This window comes from Candida dubliniensis, chromosome 6 (genome assembly GCF_000026945.1).
Source record: "Candida dubliniensis CD36 chromosome 6, complete sequence".
Lineage (NCBI taxonomy): Eukaryota > Fungi > Ascomycota > Pichiomycetes > Serinales > Debaryomycetaceae > Candida > Candida dubliniensis.
The window spans coordinates 746885-765053 of record NC_012865.1 but is presented as its reverse complement, the minus strand read 5'-3'; the positions used below and the strand labels follow the sequence as shown (position 1 = coordinate 765053).

Here is an 18169-nt window from a genome sequence, read left to right as displayed (position 1 = left end):
ACAAGTCAGGACCTACACTTTAATGTTTAGTTTGAAACCCAGAATCGCCACCCTACTAAAATACCAAAATAAACTACCGGCAACAGCCAAACAACCAACCAATACAACAAAATTATTATACTCTTTTGATGTACCATCCTTAATAATTGATGCTGCAATTGGTATACCAAACAAGTTTGCTAATGATAATACTGCGTTAAGAATCCCATATTTAGTACCGATTTCATTGACTGGAGTGATTTGAGATAAGCATGCAGGTAATAATCCAAGTATGGAGCCAGAACAATAACCACCAACACCAGCAAATGCATACAAGATTTTTTCACTTGACCCAAATGGATATAACAAGACAAATATGGAAAGACAATACAATATCAACATAAAAACATAGACATTGTATCTACCATAAATATCAGACACAAGTCCAGGAATCCATCTTCCCAAAATACCTGTAGCATTCCAAACTGTCAATAACAACAAGGATGTTGACTCTGAAACCCCTTGAGCAATTGCATAAGAAGGGAAATAAGTAACTAACAAAATCAATGATAATTCTGCGAAAAATGCTCCTAATATTACATAAATGTATTTGAAATCACTAGCATTAACTGATTTCAATTTCTCCATTAAAATTTGAAACAGGAATTTTGTAGTTGTTTTCGATTGTTGAGAAATAACTTCTGTTTGTACTTTATGAAATCGTTCTTTAACTAAAAAGATAGAACATAACATACAACCCAAAGACATAAATGCTAAAATTCTAATTGCCCAAACATATCCATAAACATTATATGTGTGTCGTAACATTAATGGGAAAATCAATCCACCAATTGATCCACCACTAGTAGCAAATCCTGTAAAACTGCCACTTTTCTTACAAAACCAATGACTAATAACAACAATTAATGGAGTTGTACCTAATCCACTTCCTATTCCTAAACTTATAAAACTCAATATGAATTGCCAAATTTCCACACTTTGAGCTGCTCCCATTAATCCAAGGAAAATAAATATTGTAGCAACAATTAATATTTCTAAAGGTCCACGTTTATCAAAAATTGGACCGGTTATAATCCCACCAGCATATGCTAATGATAAATAAATTGAAAAAATCCATGATATTGAAGTAGCTTTTAAATTCAGTAATTGATGAGTTGAAACATAAGCTTGAATGGCTCCAATTGAATTAATCAACCCTAAATTGACTATTAATCCTAAAAATGATCCCAATATGACTGAATAAGCTTTTAATCCACCTTCAGGATATTCTTCAGAACTATCGTTATCCTCATACTCCTCCTCAGTGATTGTGACAATGGGAGTTAATGAATCATTTGATAATTGATCATCTTCTGGACGGAATTGGATTTGATGTCTTAAGGAAACAGCAGTAAGTTCAACACTTTCAAACGAAGATAAAGTGTTAGTCATTGTATTTGGTTATTTGTGTAGAGTGGGGGAGGGGGGGGGGATGTTATGACTATAAAACAATGTATAATTGGGGAAACTGGGAGGAGAGAATAAAAGTACATCTTTAAATACAAGAATGGGGTGTTGATTTTGATTTTTGTGTGTTAGTATCATTTGAGTCATATCTAAAAGTTAGCCCTTTTTTGTCCGACCAGCTTATTAATAATCAGCATTCTATTCTATTGTTACATACAAGATCTAATTCTTATTCGGTGTTTAAGGAATGTATTACCGAGATTGTTTTATTAGATCTCCAGGATGAGCAAGTTAAGAATAATTCAATTTTTTCAATTATCGGTATTGGTTATTCGGAGTATTGTTTAACTAAAAAATTGGTTATCCATGAAGTGTACCGGTGTATGACTCCATTCCATTATAGAGACTCCACACCCCAAGAAAAAAAAAAAAAAAAATCACAATCCAAATATCATCTCTTGTCACAATTAATAACTATCAATGAAGTTCACCATTTCCTTAGATCAATTTCTTCAATATTATAATGACCATGGAAAACATCCTGAACTTTTAAAATCATCACAATTTGATTCCAACAAAATAATACAATCATTAACAACTACAACTACAACTGCAACAAAAAATAATTCAAGTAGCCAACCACATGATATAAACATTAATGATATAGAACTTGATGTTGAAAATCTACCTCAATGTATGCCACCGATAAATCAAGAAGAATATGAAAATTATTTAATGATGAAGAAAATCCATCATGATAATTTCCTTCGAGAAGTAAATGAAAAGGGATTACAATTGAAGGATCAAATAACCCAACTTCCATTTGATTCATCTCAATCTATAGAATATCTTAAAATGATGGGGAAATAAATATATACCAAGTAATGTAATACTATTAAAGTATAAATAAATTTTTTCACGAATCACCTTGCTATATATATATATATATGGTTTTTCTATCTATTATTAAAAAAAATAATTATTGTCGGTATTTAAATCCAATTGATTATTAAAATTTGTAATCATTTCATCATCATCGTAAACATTATTTCTATTATCAAAACTCAAATATGTTTTCAAATCTTGAGGACTAATTAAATCTTCTAAACCATTATAATTACTATCACCACCACCACCGTTATTTCTAAGTTTAGAAAAAATTTCATTACTATAATACCAATAAATTTCTTTATCTTCAATATTTGTTTTAACTCGAGGATTAAATGAATAATCTTGAGTATTTATAGTTTGATGATTTATAATTTTATCATAATCCCATTGAGAATTATATAATTCAATATCTTTTTCATTGACGGTAACAATAGAATTTTCTTGATTTGAATCAGGAAAACTAATTGATTCTTCTTCTTCTTCGACATTGCCATTATCGTCTTTATCTTCATCTTCATCTTCATCATCATCATCTTCAATTAATTCAAGATTTCTTTTGTTGTTGTTATTGTTGTTGTTGCTATGATGGACATTATTAAATGGTAAAAATTTTTGAATTCGTTTAGATCTTGGTGATGATTTTATTTTAATATCATGTTTAATTTTTTTTGATTCTTGTTCAAAAGTCTTATATTTTTTTCTTCTAGATTCAAATGGACTATAATCAAATTTATTATTACCATTTTCAGTATTTTCAGTAGGAGGGAAATATCTTGAATTTGAATTCATATTAAATTGGAAAAGTTCAGTAAATGATTGATATTTTCTTGGAATATAACATTCATTAAACCATTTTTCATTACAATCAGGAAATGCTTCTAATCTTAAAATTTCATTACATTCATTTCCCCCAAAAAAATATCTTGAATCTAATAAATATGTTTCATTATACCAATTAATATAACTTTTATGAGGTTTATGTAATCCATTACCTGAATAATCATTATGAAGTGCATAATCATTTTGTAATTCCCATAATTTTGGTTTATTAGGTTCATAAATATAATTCCCTAAAAACAAATTTATTGCTTCTTGACGTATAGAATCCATAAATGAATTAGAATACATTCGTTTAATACTATTCAACATATCTCTAGTATGGGAAGACCATTGATTAATACGACGATAAGAATCCATAGTATTAACCAAATTTGATCCTCCATATTGAATGGCAATAGTATCACCATGATCATGAAATATTTCTGTAACCACATTAATTAAATCGGAATCATAATCTAAATTTTGTGTCTGAGAAATAATCTTTAAACTTCTTAATTGATGAGTTAATGCTTCTTTACAAATAATAAATTGGGCAGCATTAGTTCGATCTAAACAATCTATGCAATTAGTTCTTATAATTCCCTTTTGTAAATTTGTATTAGATAAATTGATCCCATTATGGAAAAATCCAATTTGATTAATTGCATTAGCAGCTATTGATTGTATTGGTCCTATTACATCCAAATTTTTTTTTGAATGTCTTGACATATCAAAACTATAATATTGGATTTTTTTACTTTCAGGTAAAAATTGATCAAGATATTTTATACAAGCCATAAAATAATGATTTAATTTCAGTTCTCGTGGTTGTTTTTCCTTTTGTTTAATCAAATTTAATACAATTATTGGCAGACCATATCGATGGAATAAATCATTGAAATGTAATGCTGAACTTTGATAAAATGGATCATTTAAATTTATTTGTATAGGTGGTTTGGGAAGTTTATTCATATCTTGAGTCCAATATAATGGTATCGATCCTCTATGTTGAACAAAACTAGTATATCGTGGATTGTTATAAAACCCATATTTGGGATCATGAAATGATGAAATTAACATATCACTAACTATTTGTTCTGTTTCAATTTCATTGGCAACATTACCTTTATCATTGACTCCTCTTTTCAAAAACCGGGCTCCAGCAAAATGATGTGACCTTCTCGCTATTATAGTGATATAAAACTTCCTTCCATAAACAGAAATATTAGCTTGATCTATAAATCCATGTATAATGGGTTGAAACCATTCATAAGTGGCAACTTCAGGGTTATCTAATATAGGTTTTAACAACAAGTTGTTCCATACAAATCTTTCATTGTGTTCAAAGTTATTAAACAAATCATTTACTTTATTGGTATTTACCCCAAATTGAACATCAGTGGCTTTTTTCTTGTTTCGAACAAAATTGGTTTGTAAAGTGTTGGTAATGTCATAACTATAACTAAAATAAAAAGTTTTCCCCAAATCCATATATTTGAAAATAGATAATAATTTTTCTTCATCACTATATTTTTCAGGACGTTTATAATTTGTTCCTAATGGGATTAACTTAGTTTCATCTATATGATAAATAAAATGTCCTCCCAAAATAGCAACTTGGGAACATTTTGTGATTAAACACAAGTAATAACTCTGAGTAAATCTAATTAATCCTAACATCCCATATCCTTGGGCAACTTTATGTATACCTCCTTCAATAGATTCATCTAATCCATTCAATAATTCAATCATATCTTTCCTGGTATAAAAATAATTACTATCTTCAATGATGGAAACTACATTATCATTTTCTTCATCTTTGCTGATTTCCATAATACGAAATAGACTTTCCTTTGAGTTGCTTCCAGCAATATACATGGTAGTTGTAGCGTTATAAATAGTGAATCGTTGTAGTATAATACGTTTATTGCTCTCAGATGCATCTCCATAATCATCTTGTTGTTCGTCATTTTCATTGTCCTGTTGTTGGTTGTGATCCGGTTGGTTTGGTTGAGTTTGCTCGTCTTGATTTTCATATTGCTGTCCATTTAGCGGTTGATCTTGTTGTGGGGGTTTATTATTGTCATTTACAAAACTTGCATCTTTACTACCTTGCTGTAGTATTTCCTTTTCCATTTCTTGTTCATGTTGTTTATCTTTCGGGTGTTGTGAAGGTGTATTTTGATCTAAACTGGAATTAGATGCAGTTACAGCTGTTGACTTTGGCATTGATTTATCTTGTCCACTACTTCCAACCATTGATACATTAAGATTCATTTAAATTAGATGAAGAACTAACAAACATATATATGTATATATTCAAAGTAAAGTGTGGAGAATGAGAATAATTCTGATGCGTTTGTTTTGTTTTGTTTTTGTTAGGATTGTAGTGCTTGTCCTGACGTAGCACTTCTCAGCGCATACGGTCAGCAGTTAACTTAAACTAATTTATAACATAGTAATTTTTGTAGGGATTTTCATTAGTGTTCAATTCCTGTAACTACGGTTGAACCATTTTTAATGAATGGTTACACATTTAACCCCTTTTACCAGCGATGATATTCATCTAGAATGTACTCAAATATATAGTAGTTTCATTTCTCTAATTAAACCTATATAATATAAAATAATTCTTTTACTATTTCTAAATATTTTTCTTAAATAATGTAGTTTATGTGCAATGTAGAACGGATGTGTGTCCACCAATTAGTATTACACTTACACTAAATTTCTGTTACCCTAAAATGTCGTAGATAATTACTTATAGTCATTGTCCATCATTTGTAAGATGTTGAGTAATTATCTAGATGTCGCACTTGATCCTATCAGCCTGTATTCACGGTAATATTGGCTGAGTGTGTGACAGTGCTGAAGACTGCATAGAAGGTGATTCTTCATGTATTGTCATTGGCGGGGAAATCCGATAAGCTAGTGAACCTCCGACTTATGGTCATTGACGTTCTTAAGCCAATCAGAACCATCTTTGTCTTACCCCCCCATAAGCTAGAAGTGGAGAAGACCGAATGTGGATTCGGTGTGAAGTTCCTTCTTATATCCTTTTTGGCACGTGACTGTGTCGTGTTTTGATATATAGAAAGATAATCTATTAATAGATGAAAGATGTATCTAAATGATAAAAAAAGTATTGATTGATTCTAAAAGAAAAGCCAATATAAAAAAATATAAAAATGTAAAGAAAGTGTAAGGTTTATATAGTGTGAATTGAGTTGATAACTTTGCAACCAATTCTGAACACGTATAATTGATAATGTTGGGATAATTAACACATTTTAAGAATGTGTGAAATATGACGAAATGTGCAGGATCGTCAGGTGTTATCGGATTAACGTAATATAAATATGAGTTGGAATCCCCCTGGGATTGAGCTTGGAAAAAGGAACTAACGATTCTAGATTAGATACTCGCACATAAATAGTTAATATACACTACCCCTATACAGTGTACATAACAATTAGTAGCATTTTTAACAAAAGATCTAGAGTAGTTCGAACTACAATCAATCAATCTTATCATTATGGCTTACAACAACAACAACAAAAATCGCAACAACAACCACAAAGCGGGAAAAAACCCAAACTTTAGAAACAAATCCCATTCCAAAAATTTTAAACCAAAATTTAACCCAAGATTCAAACAATTTAAAAAAGAAACTGCAGTTGAGATCCAAGTAAAGTTGAATCGTCAAAATCCTGACACTGCGATCCAACGCGCAAAGGTTATGGATGGTTCCGACAAATCCATTACTGTTGCTGTCAAACGTCAAATGATGAATCGTTTAATCCAAACCAAGAATGACATGGCGGCTTCAAAGTTCAAAACCCTGATGATTTTTGCTATTGCAAGACCACACCTTGCTGGCATGGCAGCTGAATGGCTTCAAGAATTTGAAAACGACCAAATTGAAAAGGAAAACACTATTAACGGCGAACGCCGTTCAAATGCTACTACTTTAACAATTCAGGAATTTATCCATCAATTTGATACTCGTTTCTTGCCAAAGAACAACAACATGGAAATTCAGGAATTTATCCATCAATTTGATACTCGTTTCTTGCAAAAGAAAAACGACATGGACATTCAAGTCAACTTAAACAAATTAACTCATACTGGTACTTACGACCAGTTTAGAAATGCCTTCTTTAAATTGTACGATAGTATGATTGAAAAGAATGATGCAGCAGTTAATAGTTACACCTTAGACTTGTTTAAATCCAAGGTTAGACCAATGTTCTATCCAGAACTCTCAGCCATCCACTCCATTTCGGAATTACGGTATTTCCGTCCATCAGAAGGTCTGTTAGCTGGTGACGAGGCGTTACAAAAAGCAATCAACTCTACCAACTCATCAGGTCATCAATCCCAACCTACGAAATTCAACAACTCAAACAATCAACAATGGGATGATAAGAAAGTGTGCCTCCGTCATGGTCCCTGTAACCACACCACCAACGAGTGTTCTGTAATTGCTAACTTAATTGACGCGGATAAAAAGAAATCCAGTAAGCAGTTCACTAAGTCGGAGTCAAAAAACTAGTTGTGTCCCGGGAAGACATTAAACGCGACCTTTCTCAAACCAATTCTCATGCCCAACTGCAAATTATTCAAATAAATCTCAATGCTAGTGAATCTAAGGTGCTCTTCATTTACGTCCAACTTGAAAACATAAATTTCCATAAAGCTTTATTGGACACTGGTAGTGATTCGAATTTGATATACAGCAACTTGGTGTCTAACTTGCAAACTCAGCAAATAGCACCAATGAAATTATCTTCTCCAGATGGTACGTTCCTAGCCACGGTTACTGAAAAAATTTCAATATTTTGGCCAGCCATAAATGAAAATGTCACATTTATTGTGGCAGATTTTGACAATTTCCCTATCATCTTAGGAGCAGAAGTTGCTAAGAAATTCCTTAAATTCCCTGATACTATCCAAGAATGGAATGATGAAACAATGAAACTTCAGGATCCAATACCCGCACAAGCTGAAACTGATACTAGTCCAATGGATATTGATCTGGTCGTTGATACTTATTTAGATGAGGTTGACGGTTTGGAAGAGAACTTGGAAGAAAGATTTGTCCTGTCTTTGATGTTATCCCAAAGTTCCTTGTTCCCGACCAAATACACAAAATCTTTCAGTATAGATTTTAATAAACAATTACTGAATGAAAATCTTGTAGTTTCCAATATAACAACAGAGCCAGATACTCAATTTCATCATAATGAGAAAGCACAAACACTATTGCAACAACTTCTTATCGAATATAGTGATACAGTGAACAATGAACAATGAACCATTAATGCTTCAAAAACCAACACACGCTTATTACCATGACATCAAACTTAAAGATGAGAATGCTGTGGCCTACCGGAAGGCATACAAGATACCACTTCGTTATTCGGATGAATTGCAACGACAACTTAAACAATATCTTGATGCTGGTTTTATTGAGCCAACAGTAAGTCCATTTGGTGCTCCAATTGTCATGGTACCCAAAGCAAATGGGGAGGTACGGTTATGTAATGACTTTCGTGGTTTAAACAAGCTAACTATTGCTGATCATTTCCACCTCCCCAATATGGAAGAGTTGCTAATGGAGGTGAAGAACTCCACGTACTACTCCAGCATAGACCTTTGTCAAGGCTATCATCAAGTTCTCATTAATGAAGCAGATAAGGAAAAAACTGCGTTCCATACCCCCTTTGGTAGTTTCCATTGGGTGGTTATGCCGTTTGGGCTCATCAATGCCCCGGCATCATTCCAAAGAATGATGGAACAGGTTTTTAGGGAATACAATCATGACTTTATGTTAATCTATTTGGATGATTTAATCATTTATTCAAAAAATCTTAAGGAACACTTGGAACATTTGAAGTTGGTATTTGATACACTTAGAAAAGCTAACCTTCGGGCCAAATTGAAAAAATGTAAATTTATGTGCAAAACTATCACATTTTTGGGTCATCACAAATAAGCAAGGAAGGCATCAAACCGACAGCTGATAAGTTAGACATTATCAAAAATTATCCATTCCCAAGTTCTCCAAAGGAAGCCCAATCCTTCTTAGGTTTCTGTGGGTTTTATCGAAAACTTGTCAAAAACTATAGTCGTTTAGCTAGACCACTTAATTTGTTTGCTTTGAAAAAAATTGAGACGATGTGAAGAAGTTGAAAATGCGTTCCAAGAATTGAAAACTAGGCTAATTAACGCTCCAATTCTTGTCAACCCCGAAAAGGGGGCATCTTATCTTATTACCTAAGATGCTTCTGACTTTGCTATGGGGGCAGTAATTGACAGAATTTCAGAAGATGGTGTGATGATTGGGACAATCGCATTTTTTTTTTCAAAACTTCTTTCACCCGCAGAGAGAAATTATGCGATTAGGGAAAAAGAATTATTCGCACTGATTGCGACATTGAAAAGATTTTACTATATTTTAGCTGGTCATAAAATTACAATTGCTACAGACCATAAAAAGTCTTGAATATCTTTTAAAAATCCAGTTCACCACCACTGCCAAGATTAGCACGATGGCTTGAATTTTTGTCAGAATTTGATATTACCATCAACTACATCAGTGGTCCAACTAAAAAAGCAGATATGTTATCGCGTGATTTCACGAAATCATTACAATTGTCGTCTATTTCAATTCTGTTACACCACAATATTCTTGGAGAAGAATTTTTCGACAGAGTCAAAGCAGCATATACAGATGATAAAAGAATTGCACTATTATATTCAACTTTAATCAATCTAAATCGATCCCCAGCAACCACCAATATTCACAAATCAATCAAGTTTGCCATCAAACAATATACTGTGAAGGATGGATTGTTATTCTACAAAGGAATTAATAAGCTAGGAAACTCAATACTTCGTTTGGTAATTCCAACTGCAGAACTTCAGCTAGAAATCGTTCGTTTGCATCATGATTCACCAACAGCAACTCACTATGGTGCATTGAAAGTGTTAGCAGATTTATCGGAATTATATTATTGGCCAAACATGTACAACCAAATCAAAACTTTACACTAAACGGTGCTATAAGTGTCAAACAATTAAACCATCAAACACACATGAAAATGGATTACTACAACCTATACTTTGGTCCTTTCAAAGTGATTCAGAAAGTTCCCAATAATGATAATGTTTATGAATTAGATCTTGGTAAAGCATTTGATAAAACTGGTCAAACATCAAGATTAGTAAATGTCAAAAACTTACGACCATTTGCTAGTTCCCGTTCAGATAATCTAAGGGGTACCACCTAATAACAATCAACAACTAATCCAATTTTCAAGAAATGACTGGATTCAAGCAATTGTCGGTGTGGATCTACTAAATCAAACAGTAGCACTTACTTTTAAAGAATGTCCGGAATATCATGCATCTATTTTTAAAGCCAATGAAACAATTAAATGCATCGATCCAACTAAATGGACTCAGCTCCTTGACAACTTCAGGCGAGACTGCGAAGATCATCCACCACATTTAATCCCAAGTCATACGAATGATGTTCACATCAACACATCAACCGACATTCAATCTTAGGCAGCACAAACTTCCGAGTTACTGTCTTCCGCAGACAACGCAATTCACAACAATGTCCACGACGAGGCACTATTGCAACTACCGTCAGACACTATTGCCAATGCTCCTGATATTATTACAACTAGTCAATTACAAAAATACTGATTTGATACACATTGCCGAAACAGTTCTACAAAATCAAAGGAATGATTAGAAACTGGTTAACTAAGACGGATCCACCGTAGTTCAATAATGGCAGATTCAATCAATTTTGATTAGTTAGGCAGGGTTTTTGCCCATTACGATAATGGTTTCCCTACCAAAATTTTTTTTTGATTTTTTTTTTTTTCATGGTTCGTCTGATAAGAATTTTTTTTGCCATTAACCCACTGGTGTTTTTATCATTCCATGACGGGTCCAACTCCGTTAATGTGGTCATTAGATTCCCCAAGTTCAAGGCATTCCGCTACCTTCCAACATCACAGTGACGCCGTCCACAACAACTAACCAGACCATACATCTGACGTTGTCGTCTACATCTGATACAGCCACTCGGTCATGGATCTTCACTTGGACGCAAGTGGGGACACTTGGTCTACCGGTGGGCAACTGTTAGGATTGTAGTGCTGAAGACTGCATAGAAGGTGATTCTTCATGTATTGTCATTGGCAGGGATATCGGATAAGCTAGTGAACCTCCGACTTATGGTCATTGACGTTCTTGAGCCGATCAGAACCATCTTTGTCTTCCCCCCCCCCCCCCCCATAAGCTAGAAGTGGAGAAGACCGAATGTGGGTTCGGTGTTATCCGATTAACGTAATATAAATATGAGTTGGAATCCCCCCTGGGATTGATCTTGGAAAAAGGAACTAACGATTCTAGATTAGATAATTGTACATAAATAGTTAATATACACACTACCCCTATACAGTGTACATAACAGTTTTTCTTGTTCCCGTAAAATAATCAACTACCCCCCACCCCCAACCCCCTCCCTCCCTCCCTCTTACTTTCTATTGCCAACCTCAATTTGCAAAGTGATATGTTATTTTCTAAATCAGTAAACTACATAAATAATACATTAGAAGTTAAAGATACACATATCCCCATACCCTTCTTTCTTTTTTTTTTTTTATAACTGACCTAATATAGGAAGTTTCCATTTCAATCCATACTTATCGTACGTACAATTTCTTTCAATAGGCATTTCATCTTTATTAGTATTTTTTTTACTATCTTGTTCTTTCCAATCAATCAAATAATCACCAAATCTATTAATAAATTGACGTTGTTGATAAATAGTAGTGAATTTAAAATTCCTTATTGTAAATTTATTTAAAAAGAAAAACCTGCCATAATTGAGCAACTTTTTATTATCATATAATACATAATCTTGTAAAGAACTTAAAGCCAATGATGAAGATGAAGAAGATGAAGATGAAGAAGACAACATTCCATTAGTTTTGTCATATTCCAATAAAAATTGTTTATCATATTTTTTAATTATAATAAATGGATCTCCATCTCCATAAATATCTCGATTGTATTGGAAACTCAAATCATCTGAACATCCGGCATTTTGTACATAATTCAAAGCTTTATATAGATTTTTCAATAAAATATTAATGAAATATCGATAATCAGTTTCATTGATTGAATAATATAATAAATCATATTCATTGAATAACATTGATGGTTGACTAATGTCAATAAAATAAACACGAAATCCACTTTTTAAATATAATCCAATTTCTTCCATTACAATTTCAATTCTTCGTAGTTTATTATGATCATTATTTGGTTGAGGTTGAAATTGAAATTGTTTTGAATAAAATTTTGATTCAATTTTTGAAGGCTTTGGTATTATAAAATGTCCAACATTTAAATAAACAAATTGATTTTTCGGTAAAATTTCATTGATATTACTAGGAGGATAAAATGTTTGCAGTTTAATAAGAGTTTCACCAAGTTCATTCAATTCTTGATATCTAACTTCGAATTTTGTTGTTCCTAATCCTTGACCATTTTTAATTGCCAAAGCAATATTCAAATTATAATCACCAGGGGTAAGCCAACAAACTTTCTTATAACTTAACAAATAAGTTCGATTGATTTCAACATAATGATTGAAAACATAATTTGATGGTTCATCAATTTGGTAATCACAATATTCTGCATAAAGTCGTTTATTTTTGAGAATAGAATAAATGTATTTCCATGAATCTTTGATATATTGACAATTCAATGGGTTTATGGTGGTGGTGGTAGTAAAATCAGAATTATGGATAATTATGGGTAATTCTTCCAATTGTAATCTTTTCGTTATTACCAATCTTGCCTGTTTTCGAAACACATCTAATGATTTGATATAAGGTTTTAACCAAGGTAATATTTTTATAATAACTTTGACAGTAGCTTCACCAAAAGTATTGACAATTTTATGATAATATAAATCGTTATATAATAAATAAAAGTGACTATTGACAAATTTTAAATTTGAGTTGGGTACCATTAATAATAGTTTAATTTGTATTTCCAACGGTAACTTGACTAACATATTTTGAGTTGGATTAAGTTAAAATATTCATTAGGATTAATATAAAGGGTGGGGTGGGGATAATAATTACACGATCAACAATGGAGGGGGGGGGAGATACCACAAATGAAATGAAATCAAATCAAATCAAATCAAGGCAAGGTAAGGCAAGAAAAAAACAAGAAACTAATCTATGACAAGGGATTATCATAAATCAATGGGAATGGAATATATTTTTGAATGAATCTATCAATAGAAAGAAGGAAGTTAGAAAGATGTATATATATATATATATATGTGTTGAAGGAAAGAAAGAAAGTAAGAAAGAAAGAAAGTAAGAAAGTGTGTGTGTGTGTAAAAGAGAGCAATCACTTAAAAAGACAAAGACAAAGACAAAGACAAAAATAAAATTTAAGGGGACAAAACTACTCCACCTTTGTTTGTTTGTTTGTGGCTGTCTTTCTTTTTTTTTTTTTTTTTTTTTTCACTTTACTGTAAATGAGAGAGAAGTTAATTAAGCAAATTATCTACACAGTACTAATAAGTTATCATTAGTTAATAATCCTTCTAATTAATATTAATAAGTATATAAGAATAGACTAGAATAGACTAGAATAGACTATAGTTAATATTATGAAGTTAATTTAATGATGGATGATGTAATATTAATTGAAGGAGATAACAAAAAGAAAGAAAGACAAAAAAAAGAAAAATTGGGGACCGAGACACGCCCAATGGGATAAAAAAAAAAAAAAGAAATTGGGGGAATTAGAAGTACACACGACTTCAACGTTCTACCTCCTAAAGACACCCCCCCCCCACCACCTATCAATATTCACTCTACTAAATACTAATCCAATCCAATCCTTCAACAGAAATTGATTGAAATTGTATTAACTGTTCATTTGCAAATAATAATTTCATTTTTGCCTGATTTTTCATATTTTCTTTTATAAATGTAAACGCTGAGTAACTTTACTAATTGATAAATATGTCAAAAAAAAACAAAAGCCTTCCTTTCTTTTTTAATTGAAGATGAAATAAAATAATATTGAATAAACCAGGTGATTATTATTATTCCTTTTCTAAAGATGTTAAAAGTAAAAATAAAAATAAAAATAAAAATAAAAAAAAAAAAAAAGCAAATACTATAAGAGATGGATAATTAAAATCAAAAATTATCTAACCAATAGATTAAAAATAAAAGTAGGAATTGGCGGTAAATTTTTAGAATGGATTTGTTATGAAATCATTTCCAAAAGTGTAAAAAAATATACAGCCTTGTTGGTTATCAATAATACTACAAATGATACAGTTTGTTGGTTGTTTGCTTTTAACTTCAAGATATATATATATATATATATATGTATACAATTAAGTCACCTCTTTGTAAACTTCAATGCCAGCTATTTAACAAATGATTCAAAGTCAGTTAATAATAATATGACACGTCAAATTGAAACACACCACGTTTGAACAAGCGCCAATTGATAATAAAAATATAATTGGAAACAGCTTGGCACTCCTTTCAAAAAAAAAAAATAAACTATACACCAGCCTTGATACCTATATATATCACTTTTAATATCCCCCCTCTCTCTTTCTCCCCCTCTATTTCCCCCCCCTCCTCATGTTAAAATTCTTGAATTTGATTAATGAAAATGTAACGAATTGGTTTGGTTATTTTTTATTGTTGTTGTTAAGAAAACTGCAAAAAAAAAAAACAATTTATTTTTTTCTGGTTGTTATAATATATTAATTTTTTTTTTGCAACAACAACAGCAACAACAACAACAACAACAACAACAACAACTTCATGAATATAGATATATTTTATAATCAAATTATGATCAAAAATTATATGCAAATTCTTTTTTCTTTTTTTAATGACATGGGTGACAGTAGAAGCTGGCAATAAAATTTATAAGGAAAATAATAATAATAATAATAATAATAATAATAATAATAATATTAATAATAATAATTTTTGACAAGATATTGACCCAATTGTTGATATATATATATATATATATATATATAAAAACAGAAAACTACCAGCCGTCCCAGATATTGTTCAATTTTATTGAAATTATTTATAAACCTCAATATCGCTTCTCCTTCCTTCCTTCTTTCATTCTTTTTTTTTTTTTTTGATTTTTTTTTGTTTTAAGTTTAATTAAAATGATATCAATTTCAATTTTAACTTATTTAATATTTATTAAATTAATTCAAGCTAATGATTTATTTCGAGTTAAAACTATTATAGATTATCAAGATTTATTTTTCCAAATTGATCCAATTAATTTTCAAGTTCAATTAAGTGATTCATCAATTGATATTTTTGAATTTAATAAAAATTCTAATAAATTATTTTGTGCTGGTACAAATGATATAATTACTTATAATGAAAATAATTGTTCTTATCTTAAAAAATTTTCTAATAATAATAATGATGATGATGATGATGATGAATCATTATCTTCAAGTATTGGTTGGTCTTTAGATAGACAAACACTTAAATTTGATCATGATTTATATTTTTGTGGTAATAAATTACCATATTCCATTTTAGCTAATCCATTGGGTTTATCTAATTGTAGAAAATTGGCCATTTTTAAGATTGTTATAGAACCAAAAGTAGAAATCCAACAACAAGAAGAAGAAGAAGAAGAAGTAGAAGAAGAATATGATGAGGATATTGAATCTTCAACTGATTTTCCTTCAAGTACAACTGAAGAATCATCAGAAGAAATTGAGTCATCAATTACAAATGAAATTGATTTACCAACAACTGAGACTGATTTACCAACAACCAAGACTGATTTACCAACAATCAAGACTTCAACAGATAATGATATTTCAACAACAGTTGAATCTACCACTATTGAAACAGACAAACCTTCAACCACAAGTACAAGTACAAGTACAAATACAAGTACAACCACGTCAAATGATTCTGTAACAACAACTTCTAAATCCAATGAGTCATCAACTACAATTGAATCAAAGGAATCTGAATCTGAATCTGAATCTGTAACTTCAACTGATGAATCTACTACAAAATCATCTACCACTACCATGACAACTGATGAACAAGAAGAAGAAAGCACTACATCTTCTCAATTATCTGAAGAAACTGAATCACCATCAGAAGAAGAAGAAGAAGATGTAGAAGGTGGTGGTGATGGAGAAGGAGAAGGAGAAGGAGAAGAAGAAGGAGGAAATATCGATTCAACAATGTCAATGATTATATCAGCCATGTTTCAAGGTGATAGAGTTTATTTTTATTCTAATGAAAAATTCATTACACTTTTAAATGGTGATTTAGCAATATTTAAAATTATTGATGGTTATTTACAAATTAATAATAATAATAATAATAATAATAAATGGATTAATATTAATGATGAAAAATTATTAGAATTAGTTGATAATCAAAAAGATGCAATTCAAGGTTGGATTATTAATGATGAAGGTATTTTTTTAATACAAGAATCTATAGATGGATTTTATTCTGATAATGTTAAATTTAGTGCTTGTAATAATCATGATGATGATGATAATAATAATGATGATAATAATAATGTTGGTTATAGAGTATATTTTGGTGAAGAAAATGGTTGTGAACCATTAAATCAATTTAAAATTGTCAATATTGAAGAAGATAATATTGATGAAATTGATCCAACTGATCCAACTGAAGTACCTGAATCGACTGATAATGACGATAATGATGATGATAATGATGATAATGCGGTTGAGTCAAATCCACCTATTGAGGATTCTCCTAGTGATACACCAAGTGATACTATTACAACCAATAATGATGAACAATCTATTACTCCAACTAGCAATCCAATTAATGAATCAATTGAAACTGATGAATCTAATGAATCAACAAAATCATCATTTGATACTATCACTACAAAAGATATTACTGACCAAGAATTAACAACAATTATTACAGAAACCACTGATACTGCTACTGTTACTGATTGTGAAGAAGAAGATGATGATGGTTCATGTACACCAAGAACTACTATTCGTAATACCATTATCATTACACATTGTCCAATCGTCACCAAGACTGAAATTGAGACAATTATTACTGATTTAACAATCACTCTTACTACATGTATTGATGAAACTATTTGTGAAGTTAAAACTTCAATGATTTCAACTATTGTTACCACTACAACTACTACATTGACTACTCATCTGGTGATTACTGAATATATTCTGAATGATAGTTCTTCAGCTACTACTACTACTGCTACTACTACTGCTGCTATTGCAAATAATGATGCTATAGTTACACCACAAGAAGAACAACCAGATAATAATAATAATAATGATAATGAAGTTACTGATGGTCCAATAAATCCTGAAAATCCTGAAAATCCTGAAGATTGATGATGATGATGAAAATTCATTTGATTTCTGATGAAGATACTACAACTTCAACAATTACTACTTTGATTTATATTACTCAATCAGGAAATGAACCAATTAAAACTCCAATTCCAATTTATGATAATGCTGCTGTTGCTGCTGCTGCTACTGCTACTGCTGCTGTTAATCTCTTTGGTTCAGTTTCATTTTCTAGTGGAATTTTGGTTTTGATTTTAATGTTGATTTAAGATAGTTACTAACTCTATTATTATTAACCTTTTTATTTTTTTTGGCTTTGTTTTAGTTTCGTTTTGTTTTGAATCTTCAATTTCAACAACCATTGAAATTGAAGTTGAATATTGGAATCAAACTTTTCCTTTTTTAAATTTTTTTTTTTGTTTTGTATAGTAAGATTTTTTTTTTTAATATTTATATAATATATATTTATTTATATAATATATATTTATTTATTTATTTATATATATATTTGAAATAAATGAAAATAATTAGATTTAATTGAATGTTTGACTT

At 30.7% G+C, this 18169-nt stretch overlaps 8 protein-coding genes across 8 annotated transcripts, besides 3 other annotated features; 5 read left to right on the top strand and 3 right to left on the bottom strand. All coding sequences in view use genetic code 12, as the record gives it.

Annotated features, from left to right (window-relative positions):
* Positions 1 to 12: 12 nt before the first annotated feature.
* On the bottom strand, positions 13 to 1431 carry CD36_64080 (membrane transporter, putative; the record flags this gene model as incomplete). Its single annotated transcript, XM_002421075.1, has 1 exon — positions 13 to 1431. The coding sequence occupies one exon, from the start codon at positions 1429 to 1431 to the stop codon at positions 13 to 15; it is 1419 nt and encodes a 472-aa protein (XP_002421120.1).
* Positions 1432 to 1926: 495 nt separating this feature from the next.
* On the top strand, positions 1927 to 2316 carry CD36_64070 (conserved hypothetical protein; the record flags this gene model as incomplete). Its single annotated transcript, XM_002421074.1, has 1 exon — positions 1927 to 2316. One exon carries the CDS (start codon positions 1927 to 1929, stop codon positions 2314 to 2316), a length of 390 nt encoding a protein of 129 aa, XP_002421119.1.
* A 96-nt stretch (positions 2317 to 2412) lies between these two features.
* Positions 2413 to 5433, bottom strand: CD36_64060 (phosphatidylinositol 3,5-bisphosphate 5-phosphatase, putative; the record flags this gene model as incomplete). Its single annotated transcript, XM_002421073.1, has 1 exon — positions 2413 to 5433. One exon carries the CDS (start codon positions 5431 to 5433, stop codon positions 2413 to 2415), a length of 3021 nt encoding a protein of 1006 aa, XP_002421118.1.
* A 99-nt stretch (positions 5434 to 5532) lies between these two features.
* Positions 5533 to 11652: a mobile genetic element.
* Positions 5551 to 6021: a mobile genetic element.
* Positions 6194 to 6487: a mobile genetic element.
* CD36_64050 (hypothetical transposon protein, putative) lies at positions 6692 to 8472 on the top strand (the record flags this gene model as incomplete). The annotated part of the gene is given in 2 exon segments (XM_022379231.1): positions 6692 to 7708; positions 7693 to 8472. Coding segments are annotated over 2 exon segments (1797 nt in total).
* On the top strand, positions 8462 to 9154 carry CD36_64030 (the record flags this gene model as incomplete). Its single annotated transcript, XM_002421071.1, has 1 exon — positions 8462 to 9154. The coding sequence occupies one exon, from the start codon at positions 8462 to 8464 to the stop codon at positions 9152 to 9154; it is 693 nt and encodes a 230-aa protein (XP_002421116.1).
* Positions 9781 to 10215, top strand: CD36_64020 (the record flags this gene model as incomplete). Its single annotated transcript, XM_002421070.1, has 1 exon — positions 9781 to 10215. One exon carries the CDS (start codon positions 9781 to 9783, stop codon positions 10213 to 10215), a length of 435 nt encoding a protein of 144 aa, XP_002421115.1.
* A 190-nt stretch (positions 11653 to 11842) lies between the features above and the next one.
* Positions 11843 to 13267, bottom strand: CD36_64010 (F-box protein, putative; the record flags this gene model as incomplete). Its single annotated transcript, XM_002421069.1, has 1 exon — positions 11843 to 13267. The coding sequence occupies one exon, from the start codon at positions 13265 to 13267 to the stop codon at positions 11843 to 11845; it is 1425 nt and encodes a 474-aa protein (XP_002421114.1).
* A 2160-nt stretch (positions 13268 to 15427) lies between these two features.
* CD36_64000 (conserved hypothetical protein) lies at positions 15428 to 17659 on the top strand (the record flags this gene model as incomplete). The annotated part of the gene is made up of 1 exon (XM_002421068.1): positions 15428 to 17659. One exon carries the CDS (start codon positions 15428 to 15430, stop codon positions 17657 to 17659), a length of 2232 nt encoding a protein of 743 aa, XP_002421113.1.
* Positions 17660 to 18169: the final 510 nt, after the last annotated feature.